The 20,888-nt window shown below is 44.3% G+C and overlaps 2 protein-coding genes and 1 long non-coding RNA gene across 3 annotated transcripts; 1 reads left to right on the forward strand and 2 right to left on the reverse strand.

Annotated features, from left to right (window-relative positions):
* Positions 1–240: 240 nt before the first annotated feature.
* LOC115577722 (uncharacterized) lies at positions 241–14,414 on the reverse strand. The gene is made up of 2 exons (XR_003983264.1): positions 13,904–14,414; positions 241–1,554 (listed from the first exon to the last, which is right to left on the reverse strand). It is a non-coding gene; the product is annotated as an uncharacterized LOC115577722 (long non-coding RNA).
* Positions 10,066–13,464, forward strand: dlx6a (distal-less homeobox 6a). The gene is made up of 3 exons (XM_030410613.1): positions 10,066–11,790; positions 12,472–12,665; positions 12,860–13,464. The coding sequence occupies exons 1-3, from the start codon at positions 11,484–11,486 to the stop codon at positions 13,097–13,099; spliced, it is 741 nt and encodes a 246-aa protein (XP_030266473.1). The 5' UTR covers positions 10,066–11,483; the 3' UTR covers positions 13,100–13,464.
* Positions 14,415–17,386: 2,972 nt separating the features above from the next.
* Positions 17,387–19,406, reverse strand: dlx5a (distal-less homeobox 5a). Its single transcript, XM_030411580.1, has 3 exons — positions 18,765–19,406; positions 18,144–18,328; positions 17,387–17,917 (listed from the first exon to the last, which is right to left on the reverse strand). Exons 1-3 carry the CDS (start codon positions 19,120–19,122, stop codon positions 17,603–17,605), a joined length of 858 nt encoding a protein of 285 aa, XP_030267440.1. The 5' UTR covers positions 19,123–19,406; the 3' UTR covers positions 17,387–17,602.
* Positions 19,407–20,888: the final 1,482 nt, after the last annotated feature.

Below are 20,888 nucleotides of genomic sequence, written 5' to 3' on the forward strand. Positions count from 1 at the left end.
CAGCACAGGTCCGACAATCATCTCAAGCTCGGCTCGACGGGGCGAGGAGGGGAGAGGAGGGGGGAGGAGAGGAGAGGAGGGGAGAGGAGAGGAGGGGGGAGGAGAGGAGGGGGGGAGGAGAGGAGAGGAGGGGCACCCTGATGTAGCTGCACCTCCTCCTCCTGATCATCTTTGTTCACGTGCCTCCGTTAAAACATAAAAAAAATGTCTGCACGTTTCAAATGAACACCAGAGAGAGGGAGAGTTGTACACAACGGGTTTTATTAAGACAGCCTGGAAATTCATACAATCACACAAGAACACAATCATTTCATTCTACAGGTGTGCGATTGGTTTAGAGGTGCACACAACTCACACAGGTCATATCTAAATAAAATGGATACGCTAATAATTCAAACTTATTGTTTCTATAACTGAATAAATAATCATTTCCTCAGGGGGGAATAATGGCAGGTTCCGCCACATATAAACAAAGAAAAGCAGCATTTTTCTCTTCTGATTAAAATTTATTCCCCCAAACTACGTAGTGCACCTTTAAGTTTGAATCACTGTGTATTTCATTTCACACCAAAACCAGAACCAGGACCAGGACCAGGACCAGAACCAGAACCAGAACCAGAACCAGAATCAGGACCAGGACCAGGGCTAGGATAGATTATATATTTAGATATCTGTGTGCAATAAATGTCCTTCAGAGAGGAACATCTCCAGAAAAACACCACAAATATTCAGTTTGCAATAATATTAATTATTATTATTATTATTATTATTATTATTATTATTATTATTATTATTATAATAAAACAAAGAAAGCAGCTGCATCATAATGAATTGATTCTCGAAACAGTCAGAGTGATCGATCAGTCGGCGTGTTGTGCTCCACATGCAGCACGTCAGCCGCGCACTTCTTCGCCTCTAACATGGAAATTGGCGAAAGACAACATCTTAAACTGATTCCTGCTAAGTGCATGTGCGGGCAGCGGAGTCTGTCTGCGGAGGGCTAAACAGGGAAAAGACAAAAATGACAGGGATTTCACCGCCGAACCCTCCAGCAGGCCGCTGACACATGAGTGAGGGGGAGCGAGGAAAGGGGGGAGTGAGAGAGAGAAAGCGAGGGAGGGAGAAAAAAAGAGTAGACAACCAATTTGGAGTAATGCAACTAAAAACTGACAAGTGTAATTTCATCCATCTGGGCCGATGTGTAAAAAGCGCTGCTCCGAACATTCCCCATGATTCCCCCTGATTGATCTTCCCCTGGTCTGAAACACCTATTATTAGCCACGAGCCTAATAGCACCAGGATGGCTCAGCGCTCTCCCAGGGGCCAATTCTCCGGTCATCTGCCCCTCACTCACCACAGCTGTGGAAACCAACCGGGGAGAGGGAGGGAGGGAGGGAGGGAGGCGAGGAGGAGATGGAGCTGCCAAGAGGGGGCTGGAGGCGTGTACCTATAGAGGGAGTGGGGGGGTAAGGAGGTGCGGGGTTAGGGAGAGGAAGAGAGGGGTAGAGTGGGTATGAAGAGGAGTGTGGAGAGGAAGAGAGGGGGGACCAGCGGCTGGACATGCGCATGGGGGAGAGAGAGGGAGGGAGTGGGGGAGACAGGGAGACAAAGAGAGGGGGAGAAGTTAGTCACGAGCGTGTTCTACTAAATCAATTTGTCGCTATAATCAGACACCAGAGTCTCATTTTAATTATTCAGCGGAGGGACGCGACGCTCCAGGTGAGGAGGCCGGAGGCTCCAGGTGAGGAGGTCCGAGGCTCCATGTGAGGAGGTCCGAGAGGCTCCAGGTAAGGAGGTCCGAGGCTCCATGTGAGGAGGTCCGAGAGGCTCCAGGTGAGGAGGCCGGAGGCTCCAGGTGAGGAGGCCCAAGCTCCAGGTAAGGAGGTCCGAGGCTCCAGGTGAGGAGGCCGGAGGCTCCAGGTGAGGAGGTCCGAGGCTCCATGTGAGGAGGCCCGAGCTCCAGGTGAGGAGGTCCGAGAGGCTCCATGTGAGGAGGTCCGAGAGGATCCAGGTGAGGAGGCTGAGCTCACGTGCTCACAGACCACCAGAGACACACGAGGCGCAGTGAGCTCATCTAGATCCAATCAACTGCGACTCAGAGTGTTTCAGGTGTGACGATGCAACATGATGACGCTCCTTCTTCTTCTTCTTCTTCTTCTTCTTCTTCTTCTTCTTCTTCTGTTGTTGGTCTTTTTTAAAGGTGCACTCTGTCGTTTTTGGGAAGACATTTTAACCAGAGAACATTTTCCATTGATTGATTTTTTTATCATGACTGAATTATTATATAAATGACAGATCATTTATTCACTGATGGAAAATATTTTGATCAAATAAATATTTGTATTTACGGTAAATATTTAGTTTCTGTATTTAATTTTATTTTCCAAACCTACACAGTGCACCTTTAAGTTTTCAATTGTATTTATTATTTATAGGGCCCAGTTAGCATTTATAATCAGTATATAAGCATTTAATGAATGGTTTATAATGTAGTTTGAAGAAGATATAAATGTTAGGATGTATTTATCGATAACAGAAACACTTCCTGTGGAGGCTGCTGTATGAACTGATGATGACAAACAGGACTACAGCTGACGATTATTCTGACAACAACATCAACAACAACAACAACAACAACAATGATAATAATAATAATAATAATAATAATAATAACAATTATTATTATTATTATTACTATTATTGTTATTATTATTATAGTCTAAATGTGTGGAACACTTTGTCAGAGCCCAACATGTCCGTCTTGTTGCGTCCAACCTGCAGCCCAAAACACAAAGACTCTTTTAAAGAAGATAATTAGCAGATCATCATATTTAGGAGGCTGGAAGAAGCAAATGTTTGATATTTTTGCTTTAGAAATTGCAGAAATTATTAATGATTTATCAGAATATGTGGCATTTCTTTCTTGAATTAATCGGCCAATTGTTGCAGTTTCACAAAATATTTTATCCACTGTAGAAAATTATTGTTGACAAATATTAAACGTCCTTGTATCTGCTCACAGCTGCATTACAGTGACATTAAACATTTATTAAATGTCTATTTGTAATAATAAATGCTGAATAATGGGACTTTCAGTGAAATGTTGCCAATTAAATTTTAAAAAATTAACACATTTTTCATAGAAATTAAGGGGAGTGACTGACACCTGAAATCGCTCTTTGATTCACTCAGAAGTCCATTTTTACCAAAGACAACGTTGTGGTCCAGAACCCAGAAACTTCACCACGAAGCCCCAGGTCAGATGTCAACAGTAAGAAAGTTTGCAGCATGAAGCCGGGTGAGAAATGTTGATTGCTGTCTGGCTCTTTTGGCTGATTCTGCGATGGATTAAGGTCAGAAGTCATCTGTTAATCGCCCCTTCAGCCTCTTTGATTGAGTGAGCCCTCAGGTGAGGCGTAATGCATTTTCAAGGGCAATGGTGACAATAATTGGCTCCCTTCACTTCACCAAAATGGACCAGGTCCTAAAAAATCTCTCCACTCCAATCTGACAGTTCAGAGCAAATGAAAATAAAGGCTCGGAGGGCTTTCCAGCCAACAAATTAATAACTATGATATTATGAGTCTGGCTGTAGACGTGATCCTTCGGCCAAATCTCTGAGCTGATCTCTGATCTGTGGTTTGTTAACTCAGTGGACTCTGGACTGTCCGGCGTACGAGTGTCCCACAGCAGGTTCTCTACAGTTTCTCTAACTAAGCTCATGTTTGGATTTCCAGGTGATTTTTCTGTAGTTTGATTCAAGAATGGAGACTTCCTGATTTCTTTTGCATTTGTGATGAAGCTGCAGGTCAGTGAATCTGAGAGGCCGACACATGATCACATTCTGTCTGCTAGTCTTTATTTTTTTGCAGTCAGAACATTTGAAAGAAGGCTGCTCATTTTAATCTTAATGTTTAATCTTATTACTCAACATTTGGGTACATTAAGCGTATCCTATTTATCCATGTGACATTTCAATTTGTCCCTGTGTAGATTTTAGCTTGTCTTTAAAATAAAACCCTAACAAAACTCTTCTGTAATTTTCTGTTCTCCTCATATTTTATTCTACATGTTTGTGTTTTTAGGGATTATTTTTAAGACTGGCCACAATAATTAGATGAATGTAATGATGATTATTATGATGATATTAGCAGCAGAAGGAGCAACAACACAATAAACCTCAAGAGCCAGCTAATAATCATAATGATAAGAGTAATAATGACAATAATGATGATGATGATGATGATGATGAAGGTAAGAGCCGCAGCTCAACAAATAAAGAGCCATTTTTTCTTTTCACACAGGTTGTTTCTGAGTGCAACATGTATGATAAATATATATAAATGTGCACAACAGCTGCTTTGATAGCTTTAATGTTATTTTGCAGGCGGAACTGAATTGTGGAAGAAATAAAACCTTTTAATAATCCGATCTGATTTGTTCTTACTTTGAAAACAGATCATCTGTCAGCTCTTTGCACTTTTGCACCTGGAGAAGAATGTTTCTCTCTTTTGTCCTCAGTGCAAAAATAACCAGGAATGAATGAAACAGAATCAGAATATGATCTTTGCATTGCAGTTGCTCCCCAGCTGAGCACATCATTTACTCTGCCAGTCCATCTTTCTTTCTGTGTGCAAGACGACGACTAAAGAGTGCAGAGCACGCAGACCTGAACCAAAACCCGGCCTGGTCTGAAATGCAGTTTCAGGTAGGTGTGTCTAAAGCTGCAGCAGACAAAGGTCTCCAGCTATCACCTGACTCCTCTGGCCCACAGCTCCTGAGAACCTGAGCAGCATCTGAGAACGACAAGTGCTCGCCCACCTCACCGTATCTCACCAGGTGTGACTCCCTTTCTCTTCACCTTCTTTACACTCCAGTTCACACCGCTCTGCTCTTAGATTTCAACCTCTTTTATTTTGCAGTCAGTGTTGGCTATTGTGTGCAGCACCTTCTCCAGCGGGGCATTCATTCCTATCTGAGAACCAGGACTGTTCCTGTTGGAGCACACACACTCTCTCACACACTCACACTCACACACACACACACACACACACACACACTGTTTGGTTATTAGTTTGTGCTGTTTTGTTCATGTTTATCCTGTATAATATGTACTCTTATGTTCCGTGGTGCCAGTTTAAAGCTCTACGTGCAGAGCTGTGTTCTCTCTCTGTGTTTATTTGTCTTTTATGAGGTTCATCTGGTTGCATTTGCAGATGAGCCTCTTAATTGGTCAGCAGTGGTTTTATTTATCCACCATATGCTCCACATTTTAAAGCCTCACTTTCATTATTATCCTATAAAGATTATATATATATGTTTACTCAGGTTGATCCCATTAGAGTGTGTTGACATGAGTCCATGCAGACCTCAGAGAGCATATAACTCAGTTTATAATAAGATGACGGGGCTGTTTGTCTACATATTACAGGACACATGTGAGGTGGGAGACCATGAGATGTGTGGGCCTGATGGGCTTCATTTGTTTCTCACATATTCAGGAGAAACATCCTTTTATCCCCTCGCACACGCACCAAGCCTCGTTTAGAATCCAGCCAATTTTAATCACCGTGAATTCCCAAAACGACAAACACGATTCATCACATCCTTTCTTGAGGTTCCTCTATAATCCAGTGTTTCTGGTGTCATGTCTCCATCCATCAGGCTCCATGCAGCGTGTGGAGGGGTTTAAACCACCTGCCTGCTCGGACACACACCGAACCCCCACCTCCTCCACCTCCCCCTGTATACTGATGATGGCCTCACTGCAGGATCCGTCTGATAAATAATCCCCAGATTACAGATAATTATGTTCCCATAACGAAGAAAAAAAAAGAAGAAGAAGAAGCCCGATGGAGGCCTTTTAATATCCTCCACCCTGACACGATGTGCATGTTTTCAAACATCGTGCATTAATATTTTATCTCGTATTTACATTTTATAATATATTCGTAATTCTTAATTTTAGTGTGTTGACGTATTTGAAAGATACGAAGAAGATTTAAACAACGAACTGGCGATGCAACATTATAATAATAATAATAATAATAATAATAATAATAATAATAATAATGGAGGTCTGGTATATTTCATGTATTCTGTGTGTGTTGCCAGATTTCTTCCACTCTGACACGTTTCTGTTCGTTTGCCAAACGGTTAAATGTTTCTGGATTTTGCTTAATGCTCCTCGTTGTCAAGTCTTTCTTAATTTCAGCCTCTCTCTCCTCTTCTCTCCTCTCTTCTCTCTCTCTTTTTTCTCTCTCTCTCTCTGTCACGACGGATGAAAAGGCGCTCTAATTATTCCAGGAGGTTGCAGGAAAATAAATGATTGCCTTTGAAGTACAGGCCCGGGCCTCGGACTACATTAGAAGCCAAGCATGTGATTTGCAACTGTTGAAGTAAAAAGCATCTCGCTGCTGCTGCTGCTGCTGCTGCTGCAGGACGACAGGATAAAAAACAAAAAAACAGGGAAATGAGGAGGGTGGATTCTCTGCGAAAAGAAAATGGTATCTTTGTTTGCTCCCCTTTGTTTACCAGGGGATTCTTTCTCATTTCGTCCCCCTTTTTTTTATTTTTTTCCCTCCATTTTTTACTAATTCATTTCAATGGCTTTCAAACTGGAAAATGGAAATGTTGCTCCTGCCCTCTATTTCAGCGCCAGCGTCCTGGCAACAGAGCAATTTTCTATCATCAGGGATAAACGGCATCGAACAGTACATTCTGATAAAAAAAAGAGCCCATGATTGCTGGCCTTCCTGTCTGTCATCTATCGACCAAATCCTCTCCTTCAAGACCGACCACTGTGCTGTCAGACCTAATAATGTCGCGTATTAAGTCGAGAGAAGGGAAAGGGGTGGGTGGGTGGTGGACCAATGCAAACCCCTCTCTCACTATAGTCTTATTTGTCACCAACATAAAATTCGGATCAACTTTTTGGGATGTAGCTTCTTTTGTTACTGGCTTCTCGTCCTGAGCGCGTCCAGCGTCAGCGGGCCCAAACCGATGAAACTACTGAGCTGTGTGGCGATAAAACAAATACAGCAAATTAAAACCTTTGTCTTTTCCCCCTCAGACGTTTCTCCCTATATTGTCTTATAATATTGGTAATGTTTCCAGAAATCCGAGGCTATCTGCCCATCTCCGCTGTTTTCGTTCATATTCTGCGTTTCGTGGCTGGATTTCAGCTCCATCGGCCTTGTTCTCCTCTCACCGCCTCTAAACAAACGATGAAATATGTAAAAACCATATGCACTGTGCAGGAAACCGAACAACGCAATCACTCAGGTGGAGCTAAATATGCAGCTAGAGAAAGGCGACAAGAGAAACAAGCGGTCTTAATTAGGAGGGAGTGGGACCAGTGCAGCTCCATCCGTGCCAAATTCAATCCATTAAGTCCGTGAGAGGCTGTGAAGACTCACTGGTGCAGGCCTTCTGCTTATTTGTGGTCATTTAGCTCCCACTAACCATCACGCTCCTCTGGATCCATCCGAGGCGAAGGCCCTCGCCTGCACCTGGGGGCCATGCATATGCCAATTTTTCTATTTACTCGAGAGATAATGCGATCCTAATTTATGATGCAAAACTTATTGTAAACAGTCGCCTGCCCGCCAGCACGCGGTTTTCTTTATGACAAAACCGCACTAATTTATTTTTCTTCGTGTAGTTGCACGCTTTTCTCTTTTTTTACAACACACATCAAAGCTGTGCATAAGTGGGTTTGCATTAGCTCGCCGTGCGCAATTTACGTGCGTAAAAGCGGCGCGCCACCATTTGGGCTCGGGTGAACTCGACTGGAGCATTGAAGGCTGGTCGGCGATCGTTTTTGGGAGGGGGGGGGGGGCTTGTGTGTGTGTGTGTGTGTGTGTGTGTGTGTGTGTGTTTGTGTGTGTGTGTGTGTGTGTGTGTGTGTGTGTGTGTGTGTGTGTGTGTGTGTCATGTGTCTATGAATGCAACTACAATGAACCGTGTTATCCTAACAGCTGCCTGGAGATGGAGAGCCGTCGACGCCTGGCTGTCTGTGCAGCTCCACTGGCTTTTGCGTTGTGGAGACGAAGAAGGAGAGACATGTTGTTTAAGCGGCCTCTCGTTTTCTGCAGTGACACAAGCCTCAGCGCCCACAACCGTCCGGGTCCCCGAGCAGCCAAGGAGAAGGTGGCTTTCCATGCGAACCGGTCGATAGCTGTTAGAGGGACCCGACCGCAAACGCGACAATTACGACCTGTGTCTCTCTGGAACTTAACGCTCAGATATGATTAACACATGTGGCCAGATGTAGCAGGAAAGACATGCGGTGTTAAAAGAGACACACAGTCAGAGAGAGAAAAGAGGAGGCTGGTTATATTTTATCTTTTTTTATATATATATCTAACCCGTGTGCGTAAAGGAGCTTATCAGGGCCGAAATATCGCCTCTCCCGCCTTCATAATATTCAGACTGACAGTGACCGTGTTAAGCGTTAAATAACGCCAGGTTGCACCTACAGCGCGATGTAAAATGGTCTCAGTTTTCATGCATCAGTCGGTGGATGTCAGGGAAATCCCAGGCCTGGAGTGATTTTAGAGAGTCATTCATCAGCGTTTATAAGACAGCTGGAAATAAAGACCACTTCTGTTAAACCGCCACGGCCATTGATTGTGCTGAAGGTCAATCATCTACTTAGGGACAAAGTGATTTCTAGATTTGCGGCTGAATGCTGTTCAGTTTTTGTGATTGACATTTTTTTGACGAAGTCAAATACAAAATCGTTTCTCTCCAGGAACAAGGCTATGAACTGCTAATAGGGGCAGGGAGGGAAGGATGCAGCAGGTGAAGATGTGCGTAAAACAAAAAACAATCTGTCCGGTGATCACATCCGCACAGGCCCGTGGATCCTCCGCGCGCCTTTACGATTAGACACAGTTGTCAGCGTCTTACAGATTCTCCAAAGCAGCCAGGTCGAGTGTGTCATGTTCTCTCTGCTCCAACACATCCGCTCTTTCACCACTTCACTTAATCTCAGGGAGCCTCCGAACACGCCTGCGGGACACCGAGACTTTAACATCACCCGCACTGGACTGGTTATCCCGCAATTTAATAATCCTGCGGTGGCACACACACACACACACACACACACACACACACACACACACACACACACACACACACATACAAATAAATAAAGACGTCTCATACAATCTAGCCTGGAGATTTTACCCCGCGGGAGGAAACATCACTGCAATAAATAAAAAAAAGATGAAGAAGAAGAAAAAAAAGCGTGCATGTCTTTGTAGTGGCTCTCAAAGGGCGATTAGAGAAGGTATAGGATCTGGTTTCTCTTCTGCGTGTCCAAGTGGAACGCGAGCAGGGGAATTGGCCACTATGTCAGATCACTGAGGGGTGACCAGAGGTGTGCTGCCGACTCCTGCACCGGGTCTGCATGCGTGGCCGCGCTACCACCGCTGTGCGTAAAGACACGGAATTATCAGAGGCAGTAACATCAATCAGGAAGAAGCTCTTACCTGCAGCCCAACAGAAGCTCCTCGAATTATAATTATTAAAATCAAGTTTTAAAATGAACTGAGAGTGGGAAGAATGAAAGGCAGTCCGTGTGGATGCCTCGCAGCTCTCGCCCCGCTGCCTCTGTGGCTCCTCTCTTGGTCCGCTGCTGTAAAAATGATTATCCGGCTGGGTTGTGCACTTTTTAAATCCCCACAAAGTAAATAACAACCGTAGCTGACGATAATAGCAAGGTACCAAGTTCCTGTTACAGAAAAGGAGAAAATTGAAACTAAACGCTGCATTTAGACAACCATTTTTGATAAGAGGATAATTGAGGCGACACTGGCGTATAATTAGGGGATAATTTATGCTATATCCACTTTTATTCCACCCTCCCAAAATAAATCCAGTCCATAATCATTACAGGCGAATTGTTCTTAATTTTATAGCTGCAATTTGAGTAAAGTGTGGCCGCTAATCAAATAGGTTTTCGTAGTAACTTGATTGCAACCATAATTATTTTTCGTCTCCTCTCTTTTTTTTTTTTCTTGTCGGTTTTGGGGGGTGGGGGGTGAACACGCTGAACTGCGGCGAAAAAACTGTGGTGGAAACATGATTTGAATACGTATCGCGCAAAGAGAATTTTTATTCTTTATTTGCGAATCGAACAACGCAGCCCTCAGAGGCAAACTGTATAATTTACATATATTGAGGACCCTATCAAGCCTCAAATTACAAGAGGGATAAAAGACACTGTCAGTTTATCTCCGTATCCACCCTTCTATCTGCAAAATAACCTATTGTACCTCAGGCATATTGTTATTTGATGTGTCACATGTGCTGGATTTTGAATTGTCTGAAGATCCTTAATCATATGGTCAGTAGCCCCCAGGAGGAATGAGCAGTTATAATATATGTTACTCTCAAGGCGGAAAGAGGGGTGGGGGTGCTCAGAGAGGGGGGCTGCTCATTAGGAGGCAACAGAGCAAAGACTGCACTGCAGAGCAGGAAAACTTATCAAGAATGTGCGCAAAAATACGTGCAAAAGTTGTGATTCGTGGAGCCGGAGGCCTCTTCTCACCTGTGTCAGGAGATTCTTTGACGTAAACCAGATCACCTCTCCAGCGTAAATAAGAATAATCTCTAAAAAATAAAATTTATCTTAATGTTTATTTACTTTTGGGATTGTTCCACACTCATTTGTGCATGTTTATACATTTAATTAGAATGTGTTTATCCCTCCAGACGATGACAGATGACGTGTGAAGATGGATATCTTGTAAATAATTTATAAAGTCGTTCGGTTTGGAAGTCACTTTCGACTTTTATTTTCTCCAACGAGATGTTTGTGTGATGCTTTTCTATAAATCATTAATGCCTGTGGAGAGGAGGAGTTAAACGCTGAGATAAAGAAAGAGGCACATATAGAATGCCGGCTCCTCGGGCTGGGAAGCAAAGCGCGCTATATGTCGCGCGTCGCGCGTAATTTGGACTGAAAAGAAAAGAAAAAATGAGATCGTCCTCCAAAAAGAGCTGTTGTGTAGCTCGTCTGTAGGAATTATGCAGCGTCTTTTCCCACCATATATTATTTCCCCCCATAGCTGCGGTGGGAGCTGGTAAGGTGGGTTAACTCCAGCTCAAGTCTCCGTGAAGCGCAGAGCACTGATGACGTTGGGTTGGATGACCAATCGGGAGGCGCTGCCCTTTGGAGACAAACCATTTTACTTGTAGTGTCTGCATCAAGTCTGGAAGCAAGGGCTCAATTTTAACAGAATCCACCTAAAAATCTCTCCCTTAACTTATGCCTACCTTCCGGCACTTTGAGTGAGAATATCACAGGACGAGAGGGGGGGAAATAAAGACGCCTCTGGAAAATTCGGGTGTTTAATAGGACAATATCTGCGCGCGGTGGAGAGGGGGAGAGAGACAACAGCACAGCGAGAGAGAGAAAAACCGATTTGGTCTTGAGAGAGAGGGGGGTGAGTGCTCTCAAGGCAGAAAATTCGATGATGACCATGACTACGATGGCTGACGGTCTGGAGGCTCAGGACTCGTCCAAGTCTGCTTTCATGGAGTTTGGGCAGCAGTCGCACTCACAGCAGAGCTCCCCGTCGATGGCCAGCGGCCACTACCCGCTGCACTGTCTCCACTCCGGCTCACACGCTCACCACCAGCACGACAACAGCCCGTACACCGGGACCAACACCTACAACAGGTCGTTACCCTACCCCTACGTGAGCCATCCCCACCACAGCCCGTACCTGCCATCCTATCACAACAACACGGGAGGACAGACAAGGTTAGACGGCACAGGTAAGAGACCCACATTTGGAGAAAAAATAAAACGATGCGGCGTTTTTTGTCCGTTTCCCTTCCGACGCTTCTTCTTTTAATACGGCTGGCCCTCGGTGGGGGATCGAACCGGGGTGTCATGCCCAAGCCAGCGCGCGGCCACTCCTGAAATTCGGACGGATGGTCTTTGAAGCGTAGATGGGCGATTACCATCGAAGAGAAAACCCGTGCGTAAATGGCACCGGACAATTCGAGCTGCAGCCTGTTCTCAGCCTGTTTTTGCTGTCCGCTCCGTTTCCAGAAAAACCTTGTTTTAATGCCCGGGGTGTGATCATGACGACCGCGCAGTCCTCACCCAACTACTCGTGAAAATTAGGCAGCCCGCACGTCTCGAATGTTGTAATTAGCATTTAATTGACATGTCATTACCAGCAATATCCTAAATATGACAGCGTATGAGGTTTGTGGCTGCCGCCGCGTTTACAGGCAATGTGAGACCGGCAGCGTTTATCAGGAAGAATTCCTCAGTTTCATTATTATTATCATTATTATCATTATTATTATTTACACTGTTTCGATCTGAATTTATCTCCATCTTGAAGGATTTTTTTTTTTTAAATAGTAACAGTGTCTGCAGGCAGCTCAGGAGGGAGGACGTGCGGAGGCTTTTCTGAATAATAACATTACTTGTTTTTGTTGCAGAGCAGCAGAAAACGACGGTGATTGAAAACGGGGAAATTCGATTTAATGGAAAAGGAAAGAAGATTCGCAAACCTCGGACAATTTATTCCAGTTTGCAGCTTCAAGCACTCAACCACCGTTTCCAGCAAACACAGTACCTCGCTTTACCGGAGCGCGCCGAGCTGGCTGCCTCGCTAGGACTGACACAGACGCAGGTATGAGGAGGGGGTCACACTCCTGCCTGAGCTCTTTGAAATCATGCTGTAGAATTATAGGATATTTTTATGATTGATTTCTGCTTCTGTGTTTTTGCTTGTTTTATTGGGGGGGTCTCTTCTCATCTGATATCTCACACGCCTATTTATCCACACGTGCTCCACTAATTACGCGCGCCCTCTCTCCCCCGCAGGTAAAGATTTGGTTCCAGAACAAGAGGTCAAAGTTCAAGAAGCTGCTCAAGCAAGGCGGCAACGTGCACGAGACCGACCCCATCCCGGGCTCCATGTCTCTGTCCCCGCGCTCCCCGACCATCCCTCCGATCTGGGACGTCTCGGCCTCTTCCAAAGGAGTAAACATGCCGGCCAACAGCTACATGCCCGGCTACTCTCACTGGTACTCCTCCCCACATCAGGACTCGATGCAGAGATAGACTGACGAGGGGGGCCTCCTCTCTCCCGGATCTCCGCCATGCAGTTTCCAACGTAGCCTACAATTTGTGTCAGCGCACAGACTGGATGCTGAAGGATAAAAAAAAACACTGCAGCCAAGCCTCGGTGTGATGACACGGACAAGGGAACTAACCTTTTTTTTTTTTTTTTTTTTACATGGCTGTTCAGTTCAGTGAGCTCACATCTTTGTTATCTTTCATTCATGTCAACATCTGAACGTCAATATACCAAATATGATCTGGACAGAAACAGAGAGAGAGAGACTGCTCACACACCTGAACCTCTCAGCCATGCTGGACTCCTCCTGACTGCTCTCCTTTTGCTTTTCTTTCTTTCTTTTTTTTTGTCTTTTTTTTTTTTTTTGGTTGTTTCTCCAACATGCAAAACCAAGCAAATTGTCTGTCTGTAAATATAATCTGCGATTTTAGTTGTACATACACTTTTTATGTTTTGTCAGATTGAGTAAATCGTGACTCAAAACAGAAGCCTGCTGTTGAATGATTTCCACAGAAAAAAAGAGAGAGAGAGAGGAATGAACTAGGCCCCTCTTTAATGCTTCATATTGGGCCAACATCACACCATCACAGGCCTATTTCCCGTCCCCCTGGTGCGCACAAGCTTCTTCCAGAAACCATGAACATAAGCTGAAGACACAGCGCTCAGTGAAAAGCTCCATTTCACCCGAGTAAACATTTTAAATAAATCAAAAAAAGGCGCCCAGTGGCTGATGGAGACGGTATATAGACTGATCAAAATGCACTCCACACGGGAGGAAATGAACTTACCCTGCCCCGCTGCTGCCTACATTCACCTCCAAAGACATTTGCTCCAGGTCCAGCTCATCTTGTCATTTCACCCTCAATTATTAGAAGTATTGACAAAATGTTTTCTCCCTTCTCTCCGTCCTAATGCAGGCCGTTAAATGCCAAGCTCCGCGGGATCGATGTTGAACAAAGCAGCCAGCTGCAGCGGCGTTCAATATGAAGGAGATATTTGGGACAATTTGTGGGTTTTTATCCAAGTGAGGCTTTTTTTTCCATTCTCATAAATGCAGGCATAATTAGGGTAATTTTTGATGTAGCCCGCTGATTACAGCGTTTTTACCGTCAAAGATAATTACCTGTAATTTTCTACCACTTTTAATACTAAAAGGCATCTTTATTTGGATTTGAGGTAGCACAGATGGAACAAAGGGGAAAATTATTCGGTTATTCATATACAAATTGCCGAGAAGAGCGAGCGCTCGGGATATTATCTGAAATTATAACGCTGAAAAGCTTCATGCAGCTGTCAAGTCGCGGATGTCCCACTGGCGCACATTCAGCCTACCTGGGGGCCCCCCCACAGCAGAGTGGGGGCCCCTGTGCTGCTCCTGGGCCATGTGCACCCAGATCTGATGTGCAGGCTGCAGGGAGCCCGGAGCCGCGCCGGAGTAAACATCAACACAGCTCATAAATACACGTTCAGCTCCGAGAAGTGACGCGTTTCATCCAAACCAAAAGAAAAAAGGCTTTGATGAGCTGAATCAGACTGAAGAGAGAGAGATAGATAGATAGATAGATAGATAGATAGATAGATAGATAGATAGATAGATAGATAGATAGATAGATAGATAGATAGATAGATAGATAGATAGATAGAGGTAAAATGCAGCAGAGTGACAGATCAGGGGATGGGCGCGCAGGAAGGAACGTGTCACTTCTTGCTCTGTGAAGCAGTAGCTGATGCATTATATATGCATTTATATATATATATATATATATATATATATATATATATATATATATATATATATATATATATATATATATATATATATATATATAAAGCAGGCTTCTCGGATAAAAGCAGCACCTAATAAGATTTCACACATCGCCACATTGACTACATACCTCTCAGCGCCTGAACAGCTTATTAAACCACATCCACAATCCAAACACCAACAAATAATAACAGAATGAATCAAAGAAAAAGCACCAGCTCCTTCCGTTTCTCTGCCGACTCCAGGTTTTCAGCCATAGTGCAACAGCCTCCTGAAAGACCAGGAGCAGCCACAGGACAGAGAACATAAGACTCATCCTTACCTTCCTCCGCTCCTCCAGAGCACCGAGTAACCAAAAAACGCGCCTGCTGGTGGTTGAATAAGCAAATCCAGGTGGGAAAGTGTTTGCACACCCCGGTAAGCTCTTATATATTGCCTGCAAAATTAGCTGTTATTACTGTCACTGTTTAGTGATGGCGAGCCTGAAAAAAAAAAAAAAAAAAAAAAAGCCCTCTGCAATCAAGAACCAAGCGCATCTTTGCAAATTATAGGTAATTGTCAATGTCCAGATTATGATAATGGAGGCCCTAATCCTGGAGAATAATTATTGTGGAGTGTTACAGTTGAAGCTGTCCAGTAAAGCTAACTGTCATTATTTAGACTCGATTTGCAAAACGGGGGGAAACTAGCTGAGTGGAAAATGTTCGGTTGGAAATAAACGGGGGCTCTCGATATAATGGCTCCACTAGTGTGTGTGTGTGTGTGTGTGTGTGTGTGTGTGTTTATGAGAGAGATATAATATAAAGGCCCGTGTGTGTGTGTGTGTGTGTGTGTGTGTGCTTCTGTGAACGAGAGCCAGAGTGTTCAGGAGCGCGCACGTGAGAAATAAAAACAAAAAGATCCCAAATTTCTCGAGTGACCTGCGCGCGGTTGTAATTACGGGCCCAACATTCAGCCTGTAAAGCAGAAATCAGGGCCGAAAACAACAAGAACGAGCACGCTGACGTCGTGTGTGTGTGTGTGTGTGTGTGTGTGTGTGTGTGTGTGTGTGTGTGTGTGAAGACTGCAATCAGGAAGAGGAACCGGATCCTGCGTCAGGTGGAAACGGTGACATGCACGGGTCAGTGTGCGGGTCAGGAGCAGCAGCAGTGTGTGTGTGTGTGTGTGTGTGTGTGTGTGTGTGTGTGTGTGTGTGTGTGTGTGTGTGTGTGTGTGTGTGCAACATGCTTGTTTGCAGGAACACTTGTATGATATGCGCGCGTGTGTCCGGGTGGGATCAGATCGGATCCATGTTCTGGTTCTGGTTCTGGTGGTTCCGGCGCGGTTTGTTCAGCGGTCTTGCAGCTCTGCTCTGACTGGCTGCTAATAACACGGAGGATTTTCTTTTTCTTTTCTCTCCCTCCTCATTTCTTTTTCTTTCTCTCTTTTTTCTTTTTTTTTTTTTTTTCATTTTACCCGGAAGGTGGGCTGCGGCCGGGAGTGGCAGAGCTCTGGAGCCGGTCTACCCCCACAGGAATGCGGATTGTCTCAGATCTCCGTGCCGCCCCCCTCGCCTCCTCTCTGCCATTCAAAGCGGCTAATTGTAGGGGACACAAAGCGAGAGCGACTGCAGACTGTCTGCTGCGAGCAGAGGAGAGGCATTTTACTTTACAGACGAGCTGCAAGCTCAATCAGGTTCTCCTCCAACACAGCATGAATGATTCAAGAAGAAAAAGAAGGTGATCGTTCTGCTGTGGTAATAATAAAAAGACGGCCCAACGACCTCAGAATATTAAATATGAGGAGAAAATAGTAAAATAATGTGGGGGGGTTGTAATAATTTGGCTTCATCTAAATAAAGCATTTGGTTAAAACGCCTGTTATATCACCATGAATCCGATTTAATAAACACTTTCAAACAAATGAGCCAGTATGACCTACTAACATACAATAATCATCCACATGAAATATTTCATCATGATACTCTGCAGAAATCACAACCGTAATATTTAAAAAAGGAATCAATCAAGTTAAAAATCACCTGCATTCGATAAAGGTGAGTGCAGTTATTATGTGACACGGTGTCACGTGGACGCCATGTTTCCTCTGAGTCTACAAACATTTTCTCTTTGTGTTTAATAAATTCATTTTCCTTCCACACAGTCGCAGTAAACGAGGAGTAAACTTCTCCTGATCACAAAGAAAATAAAGCCGGATTTTCCACAAGAAGCCAGATAGTGTTCATCTCACCATGAAAAGCTGAATATGAAATGTGTCTATGCTCAAAATGCAAAATATAGAAAATAACGCGGTGCGCGTGTTCTGTCGGTGCCACTGGCGATGAGAGCGACCAAGGTTAGATTTACGACAGGTTCACCTGCGCGCTGAGCGGCCGTGATTTACACCCCGGCACGGAAAATGTCACCTGAGGCTCCCGAACATTATTTATGTGCGTGAGTCTTTGTCGTGATGTTCAGTGTGCACAGCAGAGGGTTACAATAACAAGAGACTGCGGCGAGGCCGGAGGTTTTCAAAGTTCCATTGTCCATTTAAACGTTTAATAGTCTTCCAAAATGCAATAAATTACATGCACACATTTACACATTTTACACGTTTTCTTCTATGACTGTCATCAAATACATTGCATATTCCTCTGAAATTTGAACACGAGTCCCATAGAAGGAGAGAGAAAAAAAAAAAAGATTTGAAATGAACAACAGGGTTTTTTTTTCTGTTTCTTTTCTCAATATAACGTCCCCGCTCCAAGAGCCAACGAGTGTTGTATCGAGTTAGGGGTCTGCAGGTGGGCAGCCATGGAGCTGCCGGCTGAGGTGTACCACGACCCCGAGGTTTCCAAAAAGCTAGAAGCCGTCGTGTTGATGCTTTGTGGCTGTAGGCTGTGCGGCCTGGAGGGGCCCTGTGTGTCCCAGACGGCCGGAGACTGTGGGGAGTTGCACGCCATGGGGTCGCTGGAGCTGGGGCTGTGCTCCGGTGGAAGCTCGCCGTTTTTCATGATCTTCTTCAATTTTGACCTCCTGTTCTGGAACCAAATTTTGACCTGGGAAAGAGCAACAAGCAGCGACGTTAATATCTCGCAGAATTCACAGAAAACCGTGGATTTAGTGGAGGCGCGGTGCGTAAAGGCGCATGGGAACAACGCTCACCGAGACGGGCATTATTTTTAAACCACAAGGAATTGGAGAAAAAAAAAAAAAAAAAAAAAAAAGGAAAAACAGCAAAACAACAAAAGTGTTTTAGACATAAATCCGATGTAAAAATCCCACCTGTGTTTGCGTGAGTCCCAGCGAGGCAGCCAGCTCGGCTCTCTCCGGCAGCGCCAGGTACTGTGTGTTCTGAAAGCGCCTCTGCAGGGCGGCCAGCTGGAAGCTCGAGTAGATCGTCCGGGGTTTCCTCACTTTCTTCGGCTTGCCGTTCACCATCCTCACCTCGGGCTCGCTTATCTCTTTTTCTGTAGAAAATGACCGTAACAAGAATCAGAATGCGTGCTTATAACAAGGAGATTTTTTTAAAAAAAATATATTTTATTTATACATAATTGTGACAGGAATCCTCTCCAATGTCTCTTAATTCCAAGCAAATCAAATTTCATAAACCAAATTATAACAAGAAGGACACAAAGGAAAGCACGTATCTTCTCATAATGATTAAAAATAACTTTTAATCACTTTTTATTCAATTATAAAGTAGCATTTAAATCCTTATTTAAACATTTTAGCTTCAAAATGCGCATTTCTTGTTTTTTACGCGCGAGTAAAAGCCCGAAAAAACGCACAGAAATTATAAAATAAGCTGCAAAATTTGACATTTCGGTTGTTTAATAAGTTTTTCGGTGACATCAACTAATAATCTGCTCTTGGTAGAAAGGATAAATGTGCGGCCCGTACCTTGTGGACTCGGCTGGGCTTGCACTCTGCTGTAAGTCCCAGCGTACTGGTGGTAGGCGGGGGTCGTGTACGAGCTGTAATCAGTGTAGGATTTTGTCGAGTAATTTCCAGCGGATCCATTTACACCCGGGTACTGGTACTGGTAGGCATTGAGCGGCTTCCCGTACGAGCTGGCGCTGGGCGAGCAGTAGCCGTGAGTGACTCCAGCGGCGGGACTGTAGTAGCCAGAATCCGTGGCGGTGGACTCGGGTAAAGTAGGAGATTCCTGAGACGGATGGTGCATGGTGGAGAGTTGAAAGGAGCTCTGGAAGTCTGCGGGTTTCACACTCGGGATCCTCCGGTCGAATACTCCAGTCATACTTCGAGAAGAAACGCGTGGGATTGTTTTTATTTTATCTGCGACAACAACAAAAAACGAGGCAGTCTTGACTCCAGAGTGGTGAGAAAACTACACTGGCATTGTTTAAAGGTTCTCGGGCCGTCGGGTTCTGGTGAAGACTGCAGCCAGCCCCGCAGCAAAGACTTGGTTAAATCCTAAATCGCGCTCTTACGCACTGCAGGGAGGATCTGGTTCCATTGGCCAAGGCGCACACAGACACAGCTACACCCAATTCACTCAGCCAGCTTTCTTATAGGGGGGAAACCACCCGGGCTATGTGCCTGGCTGCATTGTTGTGTTTTTATACTATCAATCAATGGGAGCAATTAAAGTGTTGGCCGTGTGGCCAATCCACGTTTTCAGAGGATGAATTAGAGGGGACAAAACCTCATTAACAAAAAGGCCTCCTGCTGCACGACTGGACGATTATTACGATTGTCTTCATTATTCTTTATTTATGCATTTTATTAAAACAGACTCGACGTAATTCTATTAACGTTTCCAGGCCACACAACGAGGGAATAACAGCGTGAAATCAAACGTTTCAATTACGTCACATTAAAGAGAATTAAGACAGAGATAAAAACACAACAGCTCAGGATTATCGCTGCGCTCACTGCACGGTGAGTAAACCTGATCACATATTCTACATAAAGCTTCCCTGAGAACACAGTTTAACATTTAACAAGGTGTTAATGTCCAATATGTACATTATCATCAGATCCAATGTATTTATATGCCTTGTATAACATATTTGACATCGCTAACAACTGTTACACACATAAGCAATTTCCCAAATCAATCCGGCTGCTCTTTGATTGGGATGTGGGCTCATCATTGATGCCGAAATTGACCGGGTTTCCACAAAGGGATCATTAAAGATTCATCTTATCTTATCTAATCTCAGAAGCTGCAGCCCAGCATCACAGCTCAGCGCCTCACTGAGCACATTGAGTGGTGAGCAGCGCCGACCAGTGGGCGCACTGAGGAACTGCACCGCCGAGCTCGACCTGGTGGAAACCCACAGAGAGGAAGATGAACGTGGTCTCACCTGGAGGCGGGGACAAGGTGCTAAATACAAACGGTGGACAACATTTAATCATTTAAATTAAATCTTATTCAGACATAACATAAAGCAAATGTTCAAAGTGCTTAAGGGCAACAGGTGTGTGGACAGAAACTTTAATGGGTACAATAAAGGCTATTTAGCATCACACTGTGCAAAGGAAAAGACACATACATACACATGTGATGTCTAAATTGTATCTTAAATTTCCCTTCAAGCCCAATGCTTTCATTCTTAGCTAGGCCTCAGTAATAAGCATTTCAATATAAGCTCTATTTTTCCAGCAGTCAGTATTTTTCCACGTAGTCTGATCTCACCGAACTCATCCGCGTAATTGGACCTTCTGTAAACACTGTTAGCTGAAACACTTCAGCAAATGGGCTCAGATGTTGCAACATTTTTATAAATCTTTTAAAATAAAAATGTTTGGTTTTTTTCATTATACCCCGGAAATACTCCCCCTGCCGAGGCCTCTAATTTCTTCCTGTGGTGTGTCGCTAGTTCAGAAGGTTTCAGACATTCAGTTTATTGATTATATATATTTGTTTAAAGTCTGGCCCATATTCTAATCCACGTGATATACACTTGTGCCTTTTTTATCATTAATAAAATGAACTGTGTTTGTGGTTATTCCATTTGAATTCGGGTCAAGGCGGAGAGCGGGCAGCATGCGTCTGAC

Source organism: Sparus aurata, chromosome 3 (genome assembly GCF_900880675.1).
Source record: "Sparus aurata chromosome 3, fSpaAur1.1, whole genome shotgun sequence".
NCBI classification, from domain to species: Eukaryota; Metazoa; Chordata; class Actinopteri; order Spariformes; family Sparidae; genus Sparus; species Sparus aurata.

Bases quoted from the DNA above. Each gene is read 5' to 3' on its own strand.
- dlx5a (XM_030411580.1), bottom strand. From the start codon at position 19,122: ATGACTGGAGTATTCGACCGGAGGATCCCGAGTGTGAAACCCGCAGAC. The intron at 18,329-18,764 runs GTACGGGCCGCA...CATTTTCTACAG, and splicing joins AGCCCAGCCGAGTCCACAAG to AAAAAGAGATAAGCGAGCCC. The intron at 17,918-18,143 runs GTGGGATTTTTA...GCTCTTTCCCAG, and splicing joins TGGGACTCACGCAAACACAG to GTCAAAATTTGGTTCCAGAA.
- dlx6a (XM_030410613.1), top strand. From the start codon at position 11,484: ATGATGACCATGACTACGATGGCTGACGGTCTGGAGGCTCAGGACTCG. The intron at 11,791-12,471 runs GTAAGAGACCCA...TTTTTGTTGCAG, and splicing joins GACAAGGTTAGACGGCACAG to AGCAGCAGAAAACGACGGTG. The intron at 12,666-12,859 runs GTATGAGGAGGG...TCTCCCCCGCAG, and splicing joins TAGGACTGACACAGACGCAG to GTAAAGATTTGGTTCCAGAA.